Below are 22,644 nucleotides of genomic sequence, written 5' to 3' on the forward strand. Positions count from 1 at the left end.
CATAGAAATACTATCTTCATTAGTGGAAGCACTGAGGGTGAAGGGTGTGGGTGTTTTTAAAGGTCAAGGACACACATAGGAAATAGGTACATGTTAGTCACTGAGCTAACAAGGGTCCTACCTTTAGTATTATACAAAATATCCTTTATGAATAATTTTTGACTGCAAATTCCCAATGACTGGGATTGCACAATGATAAGTGTACCTTAGAATTCCCTATTAGACTCTCCTGCTTAAGGAGATCCAAGAATCTCACAAGGTGTTGGAAGCATGTGCCCTTCACACTGTGTTAGACTCAGTCCTGATCAGCTCTGGCTAGTGCAGGCAGTAGGCAGTGAAAAGGAATATAGTCCAAGTTCACTTGAAGGGGCACTGATTCCCCAGACACAATAAAGCATGAAATAACGTTTTTCCCCCCTCTTTCCTTTCTTCCCAGCCCTTGAAGATATAGGCATCACTGCAATCATTATAGTCTAATATAGATGCAAATTATTCAGGCATCTTCAGCAAAAGAAGGGGGAAAGTATCAAGAGAGAACAATGTACATTTTAGCCAACTATGCAACTGAGATTGAGATGCAAAGCAATCTTACCCCCACTTTCTTCCCCCCAATGTCACTGAGCTCTTCAATCCTCAAAGTGGATTAATTAGACTGGATTCTTGGGGAAGATGAATTTTCCAAATCTCTTTTCTGGTTCATGTAGTACCTATGCATATTTATTCTTGCTTGAACAAGTTCTGCACCTCGCCACCCACTGAAAAGACCCCATATGACTGCTAGAATAGTCTGTTGACTAGATCTCAGCCAGTTTTCTTCACTACATGGATGTAATAGCATGGGCCAGGCTGCTGGCCTGGTGTGTAAGGCTTGAAGTCCCCCATGACTGTGTGTTCACATAGGCCTTGAAATGCATTTTTCAGTAGTTCTGTGAAAGGCTCCAGACGATGAGGATAATAAGAGAGACGGAACTGACTGTTAAAAGACAGAAAATTTATGTTAATAGCTAAGTAACAGAAACATGTGAAGATATTACTATAGAGACACAGTAATGTAAAGATTAATGTATTGAACTTGGCTATTCCCAATCCCTCTTTCCACTTAAATCACTCCCAGTTCAGACAGTTCAACTTGTCCATGCATGCAAGATTTTTCATGGAAATGCAAGATCCTTTGGGGATTCTGGTCAAAAAGCATGATGCATATCATAATAACTCTACTTGTGCTGCTTCATGTGCTGCTTCATAGGGTTAAAATAACGTAAAGGGCCCTGTCTCTGATACCTGCTAATTTGATCGTTCTTAGAGATGAGCAGGCCTCTGAGGGTATCTCATAGGTAGGTACAGTATGGTATGTAAACATTAAGTCATTGAAAGACCTAGCTGTTTCTGCAAGCATTCAGGTCAGGCAGGTAGATGAGCTCTGTTGTTATTGATGTGAGTGAGGTTGTTTATCCTTGGGTATTGGGAGTTTATATGTGATGGATTTTCTGTGTTTTAATCTTTATTAAGATTAAAGATTAAGATGCCCAGAGTCACTTGTATGAGATGAGCAGCTATATAAATCATATATAAATAAGTAAGTAAGTCCAGGACACCTGTTTCTCTGACCCTATGCCAAATGGTTAGCTGTGCTAAGCCTTGTTATCAAAGTGGAAATACACTAATCATGTGGGTTCCACAGAGAACATACCTTAGTTCTGAATTTCCATCACTGCCTTCATGTGGGACCTGCACTGTGTAGTCCAGTGTCACCATATTTGGTTTATTATTCACAAGGAGAACCGACGTAGTAATGTCCTTGGTTAAATCACTCTGGGAAAGAAAGGGAGGGGAATTAATAGCTATTAAATTCTCTGTGTTTATGTTTTTCTGCATTTGTTCCTTAGTTGGCTTGTTCACTGTGTTAACCCAGCCCCAGATTGCATAACAAACATTACTACCATATAATAAAAAACAAATTTGTAACATTGCTAGTTCCTCTTCCTTCTGGGTGCATCATAACCTGCATCCTGCACTGAATGCCCATAGGTAGTTAATTACTTATTGCTCAACTATATTTGTGCTATTGTCACCAACATCCCCTCTAGAGAAAAAAGTGCCATGTGTTCATGCACGTGAGTAGTAGTAGTAGTAGAGCAATGCTGCCATAGAAAAGTGGTGGAGATTCTCAATTTTGATTTTTGCATTGACAATAATGTTTGGGATCAGAGCCTCAGCTACTAAGATTCTATGCTTGGAACCAAATGTCTAATTCCAGTCTCTAAAGCTCATGACTGTGATGAGAGTTGTTTGCTGTCTATTAGATCTATGCCTTCATCAGCACTTTAATCATCTTGCTGTCTACATTTGACTCTATATTGTTCTCAGCTGAGTAGCTTCATATGTAAGGCTTTTGATATGTAATAATCTCAATGTTTGGAAGGGATATGAGACTAGAAAACTATGAGCTAACAATTTAATTAGCATTATGTACATCTTGATATGAGACAGCTTCCTATGTGTCTATTACAATGCTATCTACTCTGATGCAGCAATGGTTTAATGTCACAGAGGTCAGTGTTCATATCCTTTTAATTGGAGACTGTAAAGTATACACTCCACTACCTGATCTATTCCAACCCAGCTCTGAAAAAAAAAAGCAAAGGAATTAGCAGGTTTAACAGAATCTCTGGGAACAACACAGGGACAGATTTCCTTCTCCATCTTTATTGTAATATTATGAATATTAAGGTATCTAAATAGAGCCAGGTACCTTGGTACTGTCTGATTCTGTTTGATACATTTCCTTTATATCCACATGAAAGGAATCACATTGAAATATGTGGCATTGTACTATACAGTGGTATTGCACTGTTATAATTAGCTCTGAGAAGCTATAAAGGCAGAGATGTTTTTGCTGTTTTATCATCACTGTCACAAAAGGTTAGGCAGAGCTTATTTCTAGCATTACCTTGTAGTAGATATTTTTCCCAGGAGGGGCACAACCTGTTTCCAAGATGTAGTCATAATTACGGTGATCAATGACAAGAATGCCACCTGGACGAACCATGCTGGCAATATTCTTAAGAGCCTGTTTATGAACACCCTGGTCACCTAGGGGTAGATACAGAATTTGAGTTAAATTCCTTCCTGTTCCCTTTAGATTGCCCTCTGGGTTCAAACCAGAGGAATCTCTGGCTACCCTGGACATAAATATATATTTTGTTGATTATCAAAGCAACACCACCTAAATTCTGGGTAATAGTACACTCAGATAATGGAATCTTTATACTTAAGATATATAACAAAAAACTCACTATAGCTATCCCTCTGTACCCCAAAACTAGTTTTCTGGAGCTGCCCTTGCCCAGAACAACTAGATAGCATTGCTGTAATAGAGAGCATGTCTGTGGAGCATGTGGCTTGTATCATTTGTTCTTCACATACTTTTTGGCTGTGAAAAGTTAGAATCTAGTAAACTTTAATTTTTTTTTCTTGAATTTACAAATTCAATATTGAAATTCAGATTATCAATTCCCCCAGCACTAGCCTGGAGGGAAAAGATATACAAAATGTAATGGGTCCAAAAATGTTCAAAATTTGGATAGAATCTGCAAACTAAAATATCTCCTATCATTCTATCCATTGTATCCATACCATATTTAAGGAAGAACATTTAAACCACTTGGATTCCTTAGCTGAACTGATATAATTTTCAACAGGATTTTTTAAGGAAAACAGATTATTTGAAAAAATATGAATTTTGTCACAGCATAACGACCAACAATTAATTGGTTCTTGTTTAATATTTGAATGAATTACTTATCATTCCGGCTAGGAAGTATTTTTGTTTATTCGAAGTCAAAGTAAACTTCTGTATAGACTAAGAAAGACTCAGATAATCCCTTTCTATAGCATTGACAATACAACAGACCTCTATACAACAATCTTTTGACACTCACCTTTAAAATCTGGAAGATGGGCAAAAGAATTCCCTAAGCAGATGACAGCATCAAAGCCTTCACCAGGCTTCTGTAGATCCTGTGGCAAGGTGAGCCAATTAGCCTCCTCAATTACTGCAGAACAGAAAAGCACGGGATACGCTTCATTTAACTTAACCTCTGCTTCCTCATCATGCCTGCTCTGTCTAGGCAAGAAAGGATCTTATGTTTCCCAGGCAAAATGGAAGTGAAAATTATCACTTGCCACCTTAGTTCATATAACATGCTAAACTCGCAGTGCTACATGGTTTTACCATTGTATCTTGTACACCATGGTTTGTGGTTTATAGTATGTTGTATGAACCAAACCAGTTGAAGTTTATATAATAAACTATGGGTTAAAACAAGCTGTGTCTTCGCATAATGTGTGAAGCTAACCCCACACTTTTTAAAATGTGACTCTGCAGAAAAGTCTCTGTTATGAAACAGCTTGTCTGATGTAAAAAATTAATCCCTCGCTTCTACACTTTCCCCCTTCCATTCCATTCCCACTAAAGGAAAGCTTATTTCATGAAGTCTTATTATTACCAAATTTAATAGCTAAGAAAGAAAGAAATACTGAGCTTTCTACAGCATGCTGGGCTTGTAAATGTCCCAGTGGTGCTTTTGCACTTATGCTAGTATGTTAGTATTCTCTGGATTAGGGGTTGCTTCTATCCAGAGATTCTCCTGATCATTGTAAAACTGTTCTTTGTAACTACTGTGGGCCAATTCCGACCACCATCCAGCTTTTCCTATATAATTTTCAGATTCTTCTGTGGACTTGCATTTTTGATGCTTCTGCAAATTTCCTTAATTACCACATGGCTTTGTTGTTGGAATCATAAATGTAATAATGACCTGGGTTTGTCCTTCAGCTAATTGTTTTTCATTAGATTCTGTAAGTCTGTGCTGCTATTGCTACAGACTTATTCTGCTAAGAGGCCTAATTATTTTGGGTTAGAGTGACACTGATCCAATGGGAATGGCAAGTGCTGTTGCTCCATAGACCAAACTGATTTATGAAAAATCACCTAAGATCGGGCAAGAAGCTGGAAATGAAGGTGCAGAAAGGACATGTTCACCACTGGGCTATTCAATCAGACCAAGAGCATTACATGACAGTAGACTTCAAAGAGGCAAGGACAATGGGGCTCCCTGAGTTGAAGGAAAGGGCAGGAAAGAAGCTTGTGGACAAATTTTGCTATATGGAGAGCCATTAAGAGGAATATATTAAGCAACAAAGTTAATTATCTGATTGTACTGTATATCTTCGGCAGATACAGTGGAAGCAGGGCCCCAACTCTAAGGAAAATCATGCTTGTGTAAATGTTCTCCTCCTTCACAGAATATTCTCAGCAATACAGGGTCTTGTCAGAACACAAAATCCACATGGATTTCATGTGTATGTCTGCACAGATAGAAAAACTTGGCAGAAAGAGGTTAAAATGCTATTAAATCAGTGTTATATAGATTTTACTATGATTTTTTTTACAATGATATTTACAAAGACAGCCTTTAGGCCTTCAACATCAAAGTGCTTATTTGCATTTTGTATTGCTATGGATTTTGTTAGAGTCACAAATAGCACCTTATTGAACAAAATTTAGAGATTGGAGCGCTGTTTATTTGTACGGTGATGACAGCAACACCAGGCCTTCCCCATACCACTGAGATCACTGAGGCCTTAGGGGCAAGAAAAACAAAAACAAAACAAAGTATGGACTACAACTTCCATAATTTCTACCTATAAGCATAGAACTGTAGTTTAATTCATCTAGAAGGCACCAGGTTGGCAAAAGCAGGATAAATGGATTTTACCTATGTCTGGCAAAATCTCTGAAACTGGAATAGGGAGCACAAAGAAGCCCAATGACTACAAGCCAATTCATTATGGAAATAAATTTACATTACAGAATTTTACTTGTATGCAGAATTTTTGATAATGATTATTTTAAATGTACTTTTGTAGCCCTAATTGCTGAGTTGCACAGACAACATGGGGCTCCCCTGTTCAAATACTGAATTAGATACATTGACTTATTATTGAGGTGGCTATCAACCTCTCTTAAGCCTTTTTGCAGGCTTAACAATTTGTGAATCAGTTGTTTTATTATTCTTTTCACCTACTACTATTATTAAGCAGTTTACTCAACTTGGTGCCTTCCAAATAGCTTGAAAATGTTGGTAACTATAGTTCCAAAAGGTTGGGAAAAGCTGGTACAAAGGACATAGGCAATAGAGTCACAATGCCATAGATCAACTTTCAGAAGGCCAAGCTAGTTTCCATTCTTTTTCATGTATAAAGGATATATAAATTCCAGAGAAAAATCTGTAAAACCTTGACTGGGATGAGGAACCATCCTTTCCACACTATACCCTATAGGCACCTCTTTCACCTCCACTCCAAATATGTCAGCAGGGAGCACATTGTAGCATTGGCATTCTGGCAGTTGCTCCAACAGCACTGATCATATTTCATCAAGTTCTTCTTGTCAAGATATAAACTTAACTGCTAATTTAAACATAGCCTGGAAAAGATGCTCAGATACTGTTGTTGGAAGCATTCAAACCTCAATAGTGTAAAGGGCCAGGACAAGAACAACCGAGATCTATTTTTATATAGAGCTGGACCATAAAAAAGGCCGAGCGCCGAAGAATTGATGCCTTTGAACTGTGGTGCTGGAGAAGACTCTTGAGAGTCCCCTGGACTGCTAGGAGGTCAAACCAGTCAATCTTAAAGGAAATCAACCCTGATTGCTCATTGGAAGGATCGATAATGAAGCTCAAGCTCAGATATTTTGGTCACCTAATGCAAAGAGAGATCTCTTTGGAGAAGACCCTGATGCTGGGAAAGATTGAAGGCAAAAGGAGAAGAGGACGGCAGAGGATGAGATGGTTAGATAGCATCACTGAAGCAATGAGCATGAAACTGAGCAAACTCAGGGAGGCAGTGAAGGACAGGAAGGCCTGGCGCAATATGGTTCATGGGGTCACGAAGAGTCGGACACGACTTAACGACTAAACAACAACAACAAAGATGCTGACCAAGTCAATGCTTCAGGCTGCAACTAGTACAATACAGAGATATATTAAACAGTAGAGATATTTATGTCCAGGCCAGAGTTTGCATTAATATGATGATATATGGTTCATTAATCAATGTAGTATATACAACTACATTATTAATGAACCATATATCACTATATTAATGCAAGTATATTGTCACTACAATATAATCTCAATCATTATCATGAGATGATATTATAATAATGTATAGCTTTATGCTATCATTTGTGTGAATGGGCATGTATGAAAGATGTAGAGTATGTGAAGGAAGCCCAAAAGGTAGAAAGGTTTGCTCAGGAAGAAGTCAGCTTATGCAGCTTGTGGAAATGTTTTTTTTTTAATCTGCACTCAATCGTGACCGATTCTGTGGCGACTGCCTGGACAAGTCCCTGCAGTTTTCAAGGCAAGGTGTTTCGGAAATGGTTTGCCATTGCCTCCTTCCTAGAGCGGAGCCCAGCTGGCGAGCACAAGAGGCGGGGTTTCTGTTGCTTTGCGCCTTTTTTGGGCATGTGCGGCTTCCGTGTTACTGGCAACTGGTCCCGTTTCCCGTGCAAGGCGCCACCAGCGTTTTTCCTCCCACCAGGGTGAGAGTCCCCATTTATCTACTTGCGGATGCTTTCGAGCTGCTGGGTTGGCAGAAGCTAGGGATGAGACAGGAACTCGCTCTGCCGCGTGGAGCTGGGCTCAAATCTCTGAAGTGTCAACCATTTCTGGCTGGCAACTTTCAGCGTCATTAAGCCACTGCGCTACCGCATTCCCTTGTGGAAATGTACCAAACTGAAAAGTTTGAAGAAGTCACAATACATTATGGTTCCAAAAGAACAGATAGTTCCCATGTGAATTGTATGAGGTAGTAGGTGTGAGAAAAGTGCCAAAATAAAAGTGGTCAAGCATTGATAGGTGGTCAAGTCATGTTAGGGCAGTGTTTCTCAACCTTGGCAACTTTAAGATGCATGGATTTCAACCCACAGAATTCCCCAGCCAGCAAGGGGGTATAAAATATATGGGTCCTTGGGAGTCATCAGACAGAATGAGCATTCTGTGTTGGCATTATGCTTCAATTCTTCTGGAACTCAAACCTGGCCTGGCCAGCTAAACTTAGAGTTGCGAGGATATGCAAGGGTATGTAAATAATTGAGCTTTTAACTCAGAAGATGAATAAAAATAATAAACCTGCATTTGTTTCTACATGTTTGGATCTCTGAGTAAAAAAGAACAGCATGGGAGGCACTTTTCAGCCCTGAGTCTGACACAGATATAGGGTTCCCAGACTAGCTTCCATCTAAAAACACCAAAATATAACACCTAACTGCTGTTTTTTCTACATTCAGACTATGTCCTGGAACTAATAAAAGTGCTGTAATCGTTTGTTCTGTCAGGGGGATATGAATCAACTAAGAATACTTGGCTCTAGTCTTCCCAAAGCTAGTATTTTCCAGTTTTGTTGGACCAAAACTCTACAGGTTATAATCCAACATATCTGGGGTACTTCAGATTGGGGAAGGGAACTGAATCAGTTGATATTCTTAATCCAAAAGTTAGAGTACCCCAATGGTCAAAGGCATCTTCTTTTCGACGGTTCCATCGCTCCTTCAGGGCGTATTTGAGCATTTTGTCACTGGCATCTACGCTGGTGACACTAAATCCTTCTTCAACCAGCATAATGGAATCCACACTGCACCAGAAACGGAGAGAGAAAATGATTTCCAAGTACCTTTGAGAGATGAGATCTGAAGTAAACTATTTCTTAGATTAACTCAGCATAATAATCCCCTCCACTTATGTTTAGCAGTTATGTTTTAGTAGTTAGAGAAAAAAAGTCACCCATGAAAGTTAGGGCAATGGCTAGTATGCTGTTTCAAAATTCTTTCCTAAGGCTGCATACATAATATCTCCCACATATATGTCTCTTAGGAAATCTAAATACATGACACCTGCACATATTCATTTAAAATCTGAAGGGAAGAAATTCAATATTTTCTCCCTCCCGAAACAGCAACGATGAATATCTTCTATTAACAGAAAGTATATTTGTGGGAATGATTCCTCTGTTTTTATTCCCCTCACCTCTAGCCCTTTACCACATTATTACTTTTTAAGTGGTCACCTGGATTAACACAACAAGTAACCGCATGCATTCCACAATTGTGTTGAATCCCTGTCAACTGAATCAGGAAGGCCTGAGTTAAGCAGGTGTAATTTCAAGTCTGGCCAAATTCAGGCTAGGCAAATGCACCATAGAAAACCATTCAGAAAACTGGAATGGACACTGATACCCACCATAGAGACCAGATCTCTACTGGGAGCGGGTTCCAAAGAGTGGGGGCAGCTAATGAAAAATCCCTTCCAAGGTCCTGTCATGTGACATTCTCATAGGGACAGGATCTGGAGGAAGTTGACCCTATTTGATCTTGTTGCATGGGCTGATGAATACAGAAGGTGGTCCCTCAGATAATCAGGTCTGGAATCATATAGGATGTTAAAGGTGACAATCAGCACCTTGAACTGTACACGGAAATCAAATCGTAACCCATGCAGCTCCTGAACCAGCACTGTCATTCAAGAATATTGGGACACACCCATCACATCTGAGCTGTCAGGCTTTGTACCAGTGGTAACCTCCAAATGCTCTTTAAGGGCAGTTCTATGTACAGCACATTCCAAATGGAGGTGATAAGGGCATGAGTGACTGTGTGCAAAGTCTTTTGGTCCAAGAATGGTTGCAACTGGCACACAAGATGTAGCTGTGCAAAACCTTTCTAGCCACATCCACCTCCTGTTCTTCAAGCAGGAGCTGTGAGTCTAGGAGAACCCCCAAACTGCAGACCGTCCATTCAGAGTTAGAGATGGAATTTCCCTGAAATCATCAGGTCCACAAACCAAAGCCACTCCATGTTGAAGGAATTTGTTTAGAATCTGATTCTCCTTATCTAGCACTGGGTCAACACTTTTGATGCATTTATTTTATTAACAACCACTGGGCCAGCATTTCCATTACATCATCTGTTCAGCCCAGGGTCAAGATGTATAGTTGGTTATCATCAGCATACTGATGATACCAAACCTTGTGTCAGCAGATTATTTCCCCCAGTAGCGTCATATAGATATTAAAAAGGAGTGAGGGAGGAGAGAGCCCTGAGGCACTTCACAAAATAGCAGCCTCAGAGCAGATCTCTCCTCTCTTACCAACATTGCCTGGGACTGTCCCATGAGGAAAGAAGAGAACTGCTACAACTCCTTCCCACCATTCCAATCCGTTAGGAATGGTCCACACAGATACCATAGTTTTTGGCTTTGAAAGCCACTGAGAGATCAAGGACAAAGAGAGTTGGACCCCTTGTCCAATGACTGCAGAAATGTGACCAGTGCAGTTTCAGTGCTGTATCCTAGCCTGAAATCTGACTGCAAAGGGGTTCAAATAATCTGCTTCCTCTAGGGCAGTGTTGTCCAAACCTGGCCACTTTAAGATGAATGGACTGGGGAATTCTGGGAGTTGAAGTCCACTCATCTTAAAGTGGCCAAGTTTGGACACTGCTCTAGGATTCTCTGCAGTTGCAGAGCCACTACTTTCTTAACAATCTTTCCTTAAAAAGGAAGGTTGGAGACAAGTCCAAAGTTGTCCAAAATGGATTGAGAGACAGATTCCTGAGTAGGAGGTACACCACAGCCTCCTTCAGAGGTGACGGAATCCTCCCTCCCCAACAAAATTTTGATTATTACTCAAATCCAACTTCCAGCTCAAATCCAGAAGCCTTAACCAGCCATGAGGGGCAGGGATCCAGTTGGGAAGTGGCAGAACTAACCCTGCAGAGGATCCCATCTTCCTTAGAACTTAGAATAAGCAATATTTGTTCCCACCAATGCCCATTTTATAACCCCCAGAATATTCTCAGACTGCATAGCCAACATTCAGCAGCACCTGTTCTGCCGGTTTTTAAGTTTTTGTAATGCAACTATTTCACATATTTGAACCCATAAATCTAAAAAAACAAAAGAAATAGAAACAAATGTATGCCCTTCTTAGGTGACTTCACTGCGTTACTGAAGATGTAGGCTTCCAAGATGCCCACCTTGACACAGACTTACTGACACTTCTATTTGTTCAGGAATATGTTCAACTCACAATCTCTTTATATTATCTTCCCTTGCAAAGGCTGGTCCTAACATTAGGCAAAGTTGAGGCAGTTATCTCAGACAGCTGATTTTAGCTGACATGAAAGGGCAGCAAACTCTTAGTAATCTGTTAGTAATTATTAATTGTTAGTCATTGTTAGTAATTATTAATCAAATATGGATGGAGAAAAGCAGAAATGTTTTTGAGATTCTCCATGTGTCCAAATGCCTCTTAATTTGGAGGAGGGATAGAATCTCTTTCTCAGCCAGCAAAATATCTTGGGCAGACCAGTCCATTCTTCCAGTACAGCAGATGAAAAAGTGCATTCTAATTATGCATTAAAATTACATTTGTTAATAAAATAAATGCATCAAAATATTCCTATTTTAGACAAATATTGCTTGTATATATACAGTATGTAGAAAACAAACAGGTAATGAGAAGAGAGGAAAATGCCACATACTGCAATAGTTGCAGGCATTATGTTAAAAAGATAAAGAAGATGCTCCCCAATAGTTTATTTCTATAGACATTTTAGTCATTAGGCCTCAACATGATGCAACCATGTCTTTAATCTGAAGACAGCCTAAGGTTGGGAACCAGCCTCAGTCATCCGTGGAAGACAATCGCCAAAGCTTATGCCAAAGCTGAAGTCTTTTGAGTGCCACAAAAGCCCTTGATGTTTATATCCCCTTGATTGCAATTGTTCTACTCTGAGTAATGGCTAAGTTTGGACTCACTTCTTTCAGATGCCAAGGGTGATAGAAGTCTTATGGGAGCTCCTGCCTGATTGGGAGTTTGGGAAGGCGTGCCCTTTCTTTCGAGCAACAAGAAGAAAAGTGAGTGAAGCTGGACGACCAACGGCAGATCTCCCCCTCTTCCCGTGGAACGGAAAGGGGTCGTTCCCAAGTGGGCAAGCACTATCGCCCTCAGGCGCAATCAGTGTCGGATAATACGCAAGAGATCTGGGGGGTTTCAGGCGCATTGTATCCGTCGTCGAGGGGCAGCGTGAAGATTCAAAGGAAGCAGTACGATTCCGGATTAAATAGCACGGAGCCGCACCTAGGTGATACTCTCTAGCTGACTCCACCTGCAAGTTAATCACAAAAACTCCCGACGTACGGAAGGCAGAGAAGCCGCTCAGCAACTCTTCTCCCCGCGACTCACCCGGTGCCGCAGGCCACGTCGAGCACCGTCTTGCAGCGCTGTCCGCGCAGCAGCGACACCAGCCAGTTCTTATACTCGGCCGTGCGGCTCCGCGTGTCGCCAATGTACAGCTGCCAGACGCGCGCCGCCCGGCCGTCCGCATACTGGTCCGGGAGCCCCTCGGCTGCCACGCCCAGCGAGCGAGTCCGGTAGATGCTGTCCACCATGGCGAGGCGGGCGGCTCAAGGCGCGGGTTGCGTGACTGCTGCTCCGACCTCCTTCAACGGCTCTCGAGGATGAGCCGCCACCGCCGCCAATTACAATCCCCAGGAGAGCCGGCAGCCGGTCGCCAGAGGAGCTCACTCCAGGGACCGCCCCTCCGCGCAGCCGGCCAATCCAAGAGCGGGGTAGCGGACACTCCCACCCGTCCACCCGTCCGCAGCTGAGGGAGGATTCCTCCCCTCCTCGCCCTCCCCCCAGTTCCTGAAGTCAAAGGTCTTGACCCCAGGCCGCCTAATGACTCTCGGTCTTCCCAAACTTATTGGCCACCGGGTGATTTGGATCCCTCCTGAGGTTGGCCTTCCTGACTATGAATTATGGGAATTGTAGTCCAACAGCGCTGGAAGGCAAGCTGGCGATGCGACGCATACTTATCTTGGAATCACAGAACACACCATAGGCTAGTGCTGAGTAAACATGCATAGAATTATTAAAGACAAAAAAATCCGGTAGAACTGGGCTGTTAAGTATGAATGCTTCTCTTTTGTCAGCTTCTTCTAAACTGTGGTTTATTATAGTGGTTTATATGTTAAAATTTGGCTTTTGTGCTTCCACAAAAGTAATGGTTGTGGAAATGCTAAAATATTTTAGTAAAATAGATATTTACTTCCCAAGTTTATATACTGCTTGCTTATCAAACTCTAACTTTGATAAATAATAAAAACCATCCATTATTAAAACTGAAATCATATAATAAAAACAGTATCTGAACAGTTCCATAAAATGCAAAGCAACAAAGAACCCCGCAATGGCAATAATTATTCAGTTCCAAGTTTTTGCTGGAAAAGCTGTATCTCTGCTTTTTTTCCTGAATGTAATAAGTGTGGGAGCCATCCAGATTTTGGAAAGACTTGGTTCCACACACCTGTTTTTGAAAAGAGATTCATCCTCCCTTTAAAATGTTTTATACAAAACATTTCTTAGTCGTTGAAACTGAAAATAGGACTGGAAACAAACCCTTCAAAATATACAACTTTCATAGATGTGTGCATGAAATAACTTTTTGAGGATAATATACCTGCTTCTGATGAAATGGACCACAGGCTACTTCATGAGCAGCACTGGTTCCCAGTAGGGTTTTGGGTGCTCTTCAAGGTGCTGGTTATTACTTTTAAAGGCCTACATGACATGGGGCCAGGTTACTTGTGAGACCATCTATCCCGTGTCTTTTCAGTTACATTGACTCTCAGGAGGCAGGCACTATAGGACTGGTTTTAGCCTATTTGTGACTTGTGGTATGTGGCTATGAGGTTCAAACCCTCTGCCAGGAATTGAACTCATGAACCTTTGCACTTTATGTGATTATGTACAGTGCATTAATTTTAGGAGCTATCCAGTTCCTGGTGCTCAGTGGTTGCAGGAAGGGATATACTGTACAGAATCTATAAGAACAGTATGTATAGTCCACCTTTCCTTAAGCTCTCAGAGCCCAGAAGTATGGATCTCACATCACACAGAAGGTTTGAACCTCATAGAATAACGTCTGCTATTCTCATCTGATGAGTCTCAAATAGAATGAAACCAGTCATGTAGTGCCTATCTCCTGGTTACACCAAATATATTGGTGATCACTGTAACTGAAAACACCACATAAAATATATGCTGTGTAAAAATAGAGATTCTCCCTCCCCCCACCCTGCCCAGAGGAAGTTATGTAAAACCCAGTAGAGGGGCATAGCATAATGTAACATCCATATCTCTCAGTTCTGAGAGCTTAAGGGGAGGTGGAGTGTATATCCCTGGGGGTTTCTGCCCGTCCCACTAAATCTGGCAAAGTGGGCATGTTCAGTGAAGCAGTGTCACCCGCAGGGTCCTAGGAAGTGTGACTTCTCTGTCACAGGGCTTGCCTAATGGAACAGCCTTCTCCCAGAGTTTCAGACAGCCCCGACAATTTTGGCCTTCCTGAAGGCTGTGAAGACCTGGCTTTTCCCCCATGGAGCCAGCAAGTGTTGGGGGAACATATTGGTAAGGTGTTTTTACAGTGGCCTTAACTTGATTCTCTTAATTGATTTCTAATGAGTTCACAATGCTTTACTTTTGGGTCACTAGCCAGAGTTCCACTGATATGTAAATTTGTTAAATAAATAAATAAACCGATTCCCTCTGCCCAACCTTTTTCCTGTCCTCACTGACTTAAAAAACTGGGGAGACACTCAGCAAGGTTGGTTTATAGCCACAATCCCCTTTTATTTCTTAGGAGTTCCCAATTGCAGAACTCTTTTGTCTGGTAAACGCCTCTGTTGTTAGAGTCTTGCCTAATTATCCTTATTGTGGACTTAGAGTTCCGTGAGGCATGAAATACCCAGGGTGCCTAGGACACAGGCCAGAGCGTTTATCATCACCATCAGTGTGAGTTGCCTCTTTCCCAAATGAATGGAACAATGCTACAATGCAGTGCCAACAACAATAGATAGGAACAAGAGAACAAGAAGAAATATAAATACAAATTTGACAAATAAATGCTATAGGTATAAGTGCACACACAAAAATAATGATGGAATATATTGAAAAAGTCTCAAGCTATTCCCCCCCCCCCTCAGAAAAAGTAATACAGCAATCCTTTATTTTTAAAACAAGAAAGTTTAGGCAGACTCAAAACAGAATAGGGCCATTCTGGTAGGCATTGCATTAGAAGTCCATTATGGTTTCTGTGGTATGATCTCTATCCCTTCCTCCCTCCCGCCCTCTCTCTCTCACACACAGACACACAGACACACACATCTAATCTCTGATTTTTTGTTTCCATTTCTTGGCATCAAAATAAAGCCTACTCAGTGTTTGTTTCTTTTCTTAAAAGGTAACAACTGATTAATAACCAGGAATTCAGATGGCAAAACTGAGTAGCTGAATTATAGGAATACAAGTGTAGATGAAGAAGGAAGAATTATTTTATTTCTGAAAAACAAGTTCAGACAGGCTGAGCAAGAAGATTGAGAAAAATAATGTCTCCCCACCCCCACCCTTTTGAAAAGAAGAAAGGCAGCATATAAGACAAGATGGCAATTTCTATCAGTGCCTGCAACGCTAAGGACACATCCAGTACATCTATGTGTGATCAGAGTAGATTCTGGGGATCATAAAAATAAGGGGGCTGGTTCTGCATCCTGGCCACAGGTTGACTACACCTGCACCTCCCATGGGGAAAATCTGAGGCAAAAAAGCACCAGCTGGCATCATGGTTCCATTGCAGCTCACTAATATATATTGTGACATGGTTGCTGATTTTGCTCACTTGTTTGGGCTGGCACAGCTTCAATTTGGCTTCAAGGGCATAGAATTAGTTCATCCAGTCTGTGCAGAAATCCTGTTCTGGAAGTGTTTTAGAAAAGCTGCATATTCAAAATGACATGTGGAATTCTTAACATACACATTTTAATTACATGTCATCTTAACCAGTTTATTCACTGAATGTAATAATCTGGAACCCAAAATAATTGGAAATATAAACATGGGCTGGGATCACACAACAAAATAAGCCAGACTATATTGGGTAGCTAATTTGTGGCTGAGAATGGCGTATGATCATAATCATATAGCAATACCCTCAATACATTGAATTTACATTATGGCTGAACCCAGATTTATCTTGACCTTGCTGCAGAATTGATGGCAACAATGTCCCTACTATGTTTTTTAGGCCAGGAGACCTTTTCACTGTTTTATAACGTCAACCTTTGCTCTTTTGGCATCAAGGATCTTGTTTAATATTTGAATAAAAAGCTTGGGATCAAGGTGAAACTATATCAAGAAAAAGAGGAGAGAGAGGCAAAATTGAGAGAGTGACAACATACCCCTTAAGCGAAATGTTTGTCTTTCAGCAGCCATGGACAAATTGGTTGTGAAATCCAGAAATCATGGTTAAAACAGCACAACACACTAAAAAACGTGACATCCTTAGGAATGCCATATTAAGAATATGGAATAGATATAAACCCAGGCCGTGCCCAAAAATACCTTTATTGTTTCAGCACAAGAAGCATTTTATAGAAAAGAAATAGCAGGCAGAGAGAAATGGTTAACATATCCAGATTTGTTAGTACAAGAACATGGAGAACTTAAGATGAAATCAAGAGAACAATTGACTGCAGAGGGATTTGGTTTTCAGTGGTTTTCATATGCACAATTAAGAAAGAGATTTAATATAGATAAAAAGGTAGCTGGAATTGAGCAACATAAGACAGAATTTGAAATTGAATTATGTACAAATGATGAACATGTGATTGCTAAAATGTATATACCTTTTTTGAGATTTGAAACAGAAGAACAAACTAAAGAGTGCATAATAAAATGGGCTAAGAATTTTGGTTATAATATACAGATGGACCAATGGGAGAGAATGTGGCTAAAAGGACTGAAATTCACATTGTGTTATAATTTAAGAGAGAACTTTTTAAAAATAATGTACCATTGCTATATGACACCAGATAAATCATCTAAAGTGTATAAAGGTACTTCTAATCAATGTTGGAAATGCGAAAAACATGAAGGGACATTTTACCATGCATGGTGGACTTGCAAAAAAGCAAAAAAAAGGGGGGGATATAAATACACATGATGATACAAAGAATTTTAAAAATTAATATTGAGATGAAACCAGAACTTTTTTTATTGGGACTTATGGATAGCCAATTAGAAAAGATTTGGATAGTAACTACAGCAAGACTATTATATGCACAAAGATGGAAAAATACTGAAATACCGACAATGGAGGAGTGGATTGTGAAGATGGTGGAATTCGCAAAAATGGCAATATTGATCTGTTTGATCAGGGATAAAACAATAAGTACTTCCATAAAAGACTGGAAACCTATTATGGACTTTTTGCTGAAAATGGAAAAAAATGAATTGGTGATTTATGGATTTGCTGATTAAAAAGAGTTGAATATGGGAAGAAGGGAACCAGGCAATGTAATCTTAAAGAGAGAGGAGAGATAAGAAGTTTGTTTGTAACTGCTATAAAGCAGATTGGAAGTCACTTCTTTATATATCTTATTTCTTATTTCTTTTTTCTATCTGTATTTTTTCTTGCACTTTTATCTTTTATCTTTTTCTTAATTTCTCTTTAAATATTTTCATGTTTAACTTTTACTTATGTAAAAATTTCTAATAAAAATTATGTAGAAAATGTGACATCCTGGATTATGATGAATGCCTCTTTGTGGGAGGGTCCCCTCCTTAAGAGGCCATTGCTGGACCCAGCAGTACTGCACAATTTTTGTCCAGTCTCCAGCCCTTTGAGGGGAAAGTTGTTGAGAGATGGTAGGCTTGTAACTCCTAAGGACTCTGGAGGAAGCAGATTATCTGGACTCATTGTGGTCCGGTTTCAGGCCAGGTTATAGTACTGTGATGGCATTGATCATGCTTGTAGATGGCCTTTGGCAGGATTGGGATGGGGATTGTGGCCTTCAATTCCACTGATCATGGTATCATTCCAGACTGATTGAGGGGATTGGGAACGGGAGTCACTGTTTTTCATTGGTCCTCCTTCCTCCAACTCTCGTTCCAGTTGATGTTGGTGAGGGGAAGAAATCTAGCTCTAGGCCTCTGCTTTGCAGGGTGCCACAATGCTCAACTCTCTCCCCACTCCCTTTTAACATCAACATGAAACTCTTGGATCAAGTGTCATCAGCTATACATCTCCATACTGGCCCATCCAAGTGGTGCTTTCAAGGTGCTTTTCAGGTTCCTGGAATCTGTGTGAGTCTGGAGGGGGAGAACAGGCTTCAGCTCAACCCTGAGAACTTTGAGTGGCTGTGGGTTTTAGGGACCCCATATCTAATGATCTTCCATCATTAACTCTGGAAGGGGTCACATTCTCCCAAACAGAGTTGGTATGTAATTTGCAGGCACTAATAGAATTGTGGCTCCTGGTCAAAGAGCAGGTGACAGCAGTGACCAGGAGGGCCTTTGCACAAATACATCTTGTGAGTCAATTGTGCCTGTTCCTAGATTAGAAGGCACTGTTCAAAGTCATTCCTGTCCTTATCACCTCCCAATCGGACTATTGCAATTCACTTGACTTGGAGATACCCTTGAAAAGCATTAGAAACTTCAGCTGGTCCAGAATGCAACGGGAGGTGCAGTATTGGGTGCACCGTGGTACACCTGTATAACACTGCTGCTTCATGAGCTGCACTGACTCCCAGTAGGCTTCTGGGTGCAATTCAAGATGCTGGTTGTCACCTTTAAAGCCCTACATGGCATAGGGCCAGTTACTTGCAAAACTGCCTATCCTTAGTGGATTCTGGCCATCCCACTAGATCCCACTAGATGCAGCAGAGTGGTCCTACTTCTGGTTCCCTTGGTGAAGTGATGTCATCTGGTGGGTCCTAGGAAGCGTGCCTTCTCTAGATTTGGATGGCCTGAACCCTGTTGGCCTTCTGGAAGGCCATGAAGACCTGACTTTTCCCACAGGCATTGAGGCTGGGACGTTAATGGATCCTAGTGAATGTATGGGAGGCATGTTGGTAAGTGGCTTTGGCTTGGTTCTTTCAACTGATTTTAATCAGTTCAAGATGTTGTATCTTTTGTTCACTGTCCAGAGTTCCATTGGTAGATGGGAGGCCATAGAAATGAGAGAGAGAGAGAGAGAGAGAGAGAGAGAGAGAGAGAGAGAGAGAGAGATGGAGATGTGGTGAGCAGTAATTAGGAGCGACTTCAGTTCTGGAGTTGCATACAGAATCCCAGGCTTGATGCTGCCAGGGTAGGATCACAGGGTGAAATTGTAGGACTCATAGTGCAGTGTATAAATCCATGTAGTTGCCACTTCTCCATGCTTATTATTTCCTTGCTTGTTCTGCCTTTAGCTTGAAGCAGCAACTAGGAGGAGCAACACTGTATTTCTTTAAATTTAGAAGAGAATTTGGATGCACAGTGAAGACTAACAGTAGTCATCATTGCCATCTAGATTTTTCTCAGCACCTCTTGGCCCACAGGAGAAAGATAGAAGGATGAGAGAGAGGCAGTGTAGCTCTGCTTGGCCTGAGCTGCTTAGGAGACATCTTGACTGGCAATACCACAGATTCAATTCCTAGGTTCAAAACAGATTAATCTGGCAGTAAATAGGCAACATCATATGCATGAGACCACATATAATTGCTGCCAGTCAATGTAAACAGTGTTGGACTAGATGGACCAGTCATTTGAAGTAAAATCCCCATGAAATCAGCCATTAACAAATGCAAGTGCTCATTTGGGTAACAAGCCTCTTGAACTCATAATGCTCCATTTTTCTTTACAGATCCAACCCAGAGACCTATCGCGTTAAGAAATTATAGCCATGGCAATACCATGCTTTCTATCCACTTCTCTTAATTCAGACTAGGACTCCCAGACCTGGGCTGCAAAAATTCAGATAACTACCAGATGACAGCAAAGAATTAGCATTTTTGTATGTCTTTGCTGCCAATAGTAGATATCCCAATTTTTGCAGCCTAGGTCTGGTAGCTTAAATTTGGATGTTAGATTGCTTTATTCCTGTCTCATTCATCCCTGCGTGAAACAGATTTGAGAAAGTTCCAGTTTCCATGTTTGTATTATAGTCCTCCAGGAAAAAAAAATACAAATAACTGCAAGGGGGAGCAGTTCGTGTATAGTGGAGAAACAATTATCTCTCCATAATCCAGGGTGATAAACAAAGCAATGTGCAATATTGACATCCTAAAATGCTATTAATATTGATAGAATGTTTACTTTTTTCGTATTATTTTCAATACTTTAAGCTTTCTAAATAATGGTATGTTCATAATTTATAATCATATTACACAAATATTATTACACTAAAATCCACATTGAAATAATACAATGTATCAAGATTTATAACATTACAATAAAAGGAAAAAAAGCAATGTGGTTGAAACTATCTTAATAGTGTTAACTCATCCAGTCTGCTCCCTCCCCAGATATGTTGGGCTTCAACTCTCATTATCCCCAGCCAGTGTGCTGAGGGATCTTAACAATTTTGTCCAACACACTTGAAGAATGCAAAGTTGGGGAAGTTTATCATACTGTAAGGTATGAACAGAGATTGTCAGAACCATAAATTCAACACAACAAACAAACTAATCTTGGCTTGGCTATCCAAGCTCAAGGAGACATTTGGCTTCTACCATCTTAGTATTGATGTTGTGCAAGTTTCTGAATCATCAAAGACACTGAAGCTTTATCCAGGCACATCCTGCCAACATAAACCATTACCACAAGATTTTATATTCAGATTTCAGAATGCACAAAACAAATGCTGTGTTCAAAGGTGCAGCAGAGAAGTTTTAAAAATCTGTCAGAAAGCCACGCTAACTGAAAGTCAGTGTTCACTGAGTATCTGCTGCATGCACAAATTGATTCATTCAACATAATTCTCACTCTGTTACATAGAAAGAACAGCTTTTTAATGTCTTCTATCGTCAAGCAAGGTTGTTTAGCAAGTCCACCAAAGGGAGTCTGTAAGATGATACAGCAGCAAACAAGTTAGTGTGAACATTGCCAAGAGAGGTGTAACATTTCCAAAGACTCCTGCACATCAGAGATGGATTAGTGTGCAGCAATTGCCAACAGAGGAGCTTGCATTGCTGAGTGCAAAGCCAGCTGCAACATTGAGAGATATTTTTATATATTTACTCACATTAAAATGCAATAGCAGATATTCCTTATTGTCTCTGTTACTGAACATGCGAGTAATTTGCATTGCTCGTGGAAATAGCACAGGAATCTGACTTTTTATATACTTTTGTAATGAGGAGTACAGAACAGCATGTTCTATGCATGATATTTTTACCTCTATGTCCCAAGTCACATATTTTTCTTGTAATTGCTTAACTGTCTATGCCTACAGATGATCAGCCTTTTTCTAGTATTTTTCAAAAGCACTTTATGTTTAGAACATTAGCTTCAAATTGTGGCTTTTCCATCATCAGTCAATGCGCAGCCACAGTGTTGTCTTTTGGGCATCTCATCTATAAAGAATTAGAAATTTCTCCCAAGCCATCTTGGAACTTTGTTGGTATTAAGTGTTAGATGCATATCTGTACTTAGAAAATCTTGTTATACAGAACTTAGCTTGAAGAGTTGGGAAATGGAAGAAGTGTAGGAAGACTTCAGACTCATCTGAACTCTGCTTGTGTTTACTGATACTTGAAGAAAACTCCATCACAGCTATAACACATTGAAAATCAGTAAGAAAAAAACTGAACATGAGATTTCACACTGCAAAAGAAAGTAATCAGTCCAGTAAAGACAGCAAATGATCATAGAAAACATATTTTACACTGATTCCGTACATTGCCAAAAGTAAAAATATGAAAATAAAAAGCAGGATATGAAAATACATAAATCTGGAGAATTCAAAAGCTTACAAGTTTTGTTTCATTTTGTTTGCTACAATAAAAGCATTACCCAACCCTGGACTTTGTTGTTCTGTTTAGACCAAAATAGCCATTATTGCTTTTTTGAGACAGAAAAAAGGAATGAAAATGTAATAACCACATTGAGAAAAAAAAAATTGGGAGTGGGGACTTAGAGTCATTGTTGACTCCTGGTGATTATCTGGACAAGTCCCTGCAGATTTCTTGGCAAGATTTCAGAAGTAGTTTGCCCTTGCCTCCTCCCTTGGGCTGAGAGAGGGGGACTGGCCCAAGGTCACCCAGCTGGCTTTGTGCCTAAGGCAGGACTAGAACTCAGTCTCCTGGCTTTTAGCCCACTGCCTTAACCACTACACCAAACTGGCTCTCTTAGGAAAATGTACTTGTCTTTAATCATGCAACCATTTAAAAATACAGGTAGTTGTCAGTTAATTACTGTAATTGGAACTGGGAATTCCATCACTAAGTGACATGGTCATAAAGCAAAAAATCATATGAACGTGCTGACTTATAACAGCAGTTCCACCAATTCTGGTTGCAGTCATTAAGTGAATCACACATAGTTGTTAAGCGCAATGTCACATGACTACAACTTGCAAATTCCTGCAGTTTTCCCATTGTCTTTGCTTGGCGGAAGCCAACAGTGAAGGTCGCAAATGGCGATCACATGACCGTGGGGATGCTGTAATGGCCGCAACTTCAAGGGCCAGCTGTAAGTCTC

The 22,644-nt window shown here is 40.5% G+C and overlaps 1 protein-coding gene across 1 annotated transcript; it reads right to left on the bottom strand.

Annotated features, from left to right (window-relative positions):
* Positions 1-699: 699 nt before the first annotated feature.
* GNMT (glycine N-methyltransferase) lies at positions 700-12,739 on the bottom strand. Its single transcript, XM_007426616.4, has 6 exons — positions 12,310-12,739; positions 8,576-8,703; positions 3,942-4,055; positions 2,951-3,093; positions 1,691-1,812; positions 700-973 (listed from the first exon to the last, which is right to left on the bottom strand). The coding sequence occupies exons 1-6, from the start codon at positions 12,513-12,515 to the stop codon at positions 802-804; spliced, it is 885 nt and encodes a 294-aa protein (XP_007426678.1). The 5' UTR covers positions 12,516-12,739; the 3' UTR covers positions 700-801.
* Between the last annotated feature and the right edge of the window lie 9,905 nt (positions 12,740-22,644).

Source organism: Python bivittatus, unplaced genomic scaffold (assembly GCF_059951505.1).
Source record: "Python bivittatus isolate LINGU-HERP-01145 unplaced genomic scaffold, Pbiv_v1 ctg000020_np1212, whole genome shotgun sequence".
Classification (NCBI taxonomy): domain Eukaryota; kingdom Metazoa; phylum Chordata; class Lepidosauria; order Squamata; family Pythonidae; genus Python; species Python bivittatus.

What these genes read in the sequence shown, in the direction of transcription:
- GNMT (XM_007426616.4), bottom strand. Translation starts at nt 12,515, where the DNA reads ATGGTGGACAGCATCTACCGGACTCGCTCGCTGGGCGTGGCAGCCGAG. An exon ending in AGATGCCTTTGACCATTGGG is followed by an intron (nt 4,056 to 8,575) that starts GTACTCTAACTT and finishes TCTGTTCTGCAG; the next exon opens with TAATTGAGGAGGCTAATTGG. An exon ending in GATGGAAATTCAGAACTAAG is followed by an intron (nt 974 to 1,690) that starts GTATGTTCTCTG and finishes GTCTTTTAACAG; the next exon opens with TCAGTTCCGTCTCTCTTATT.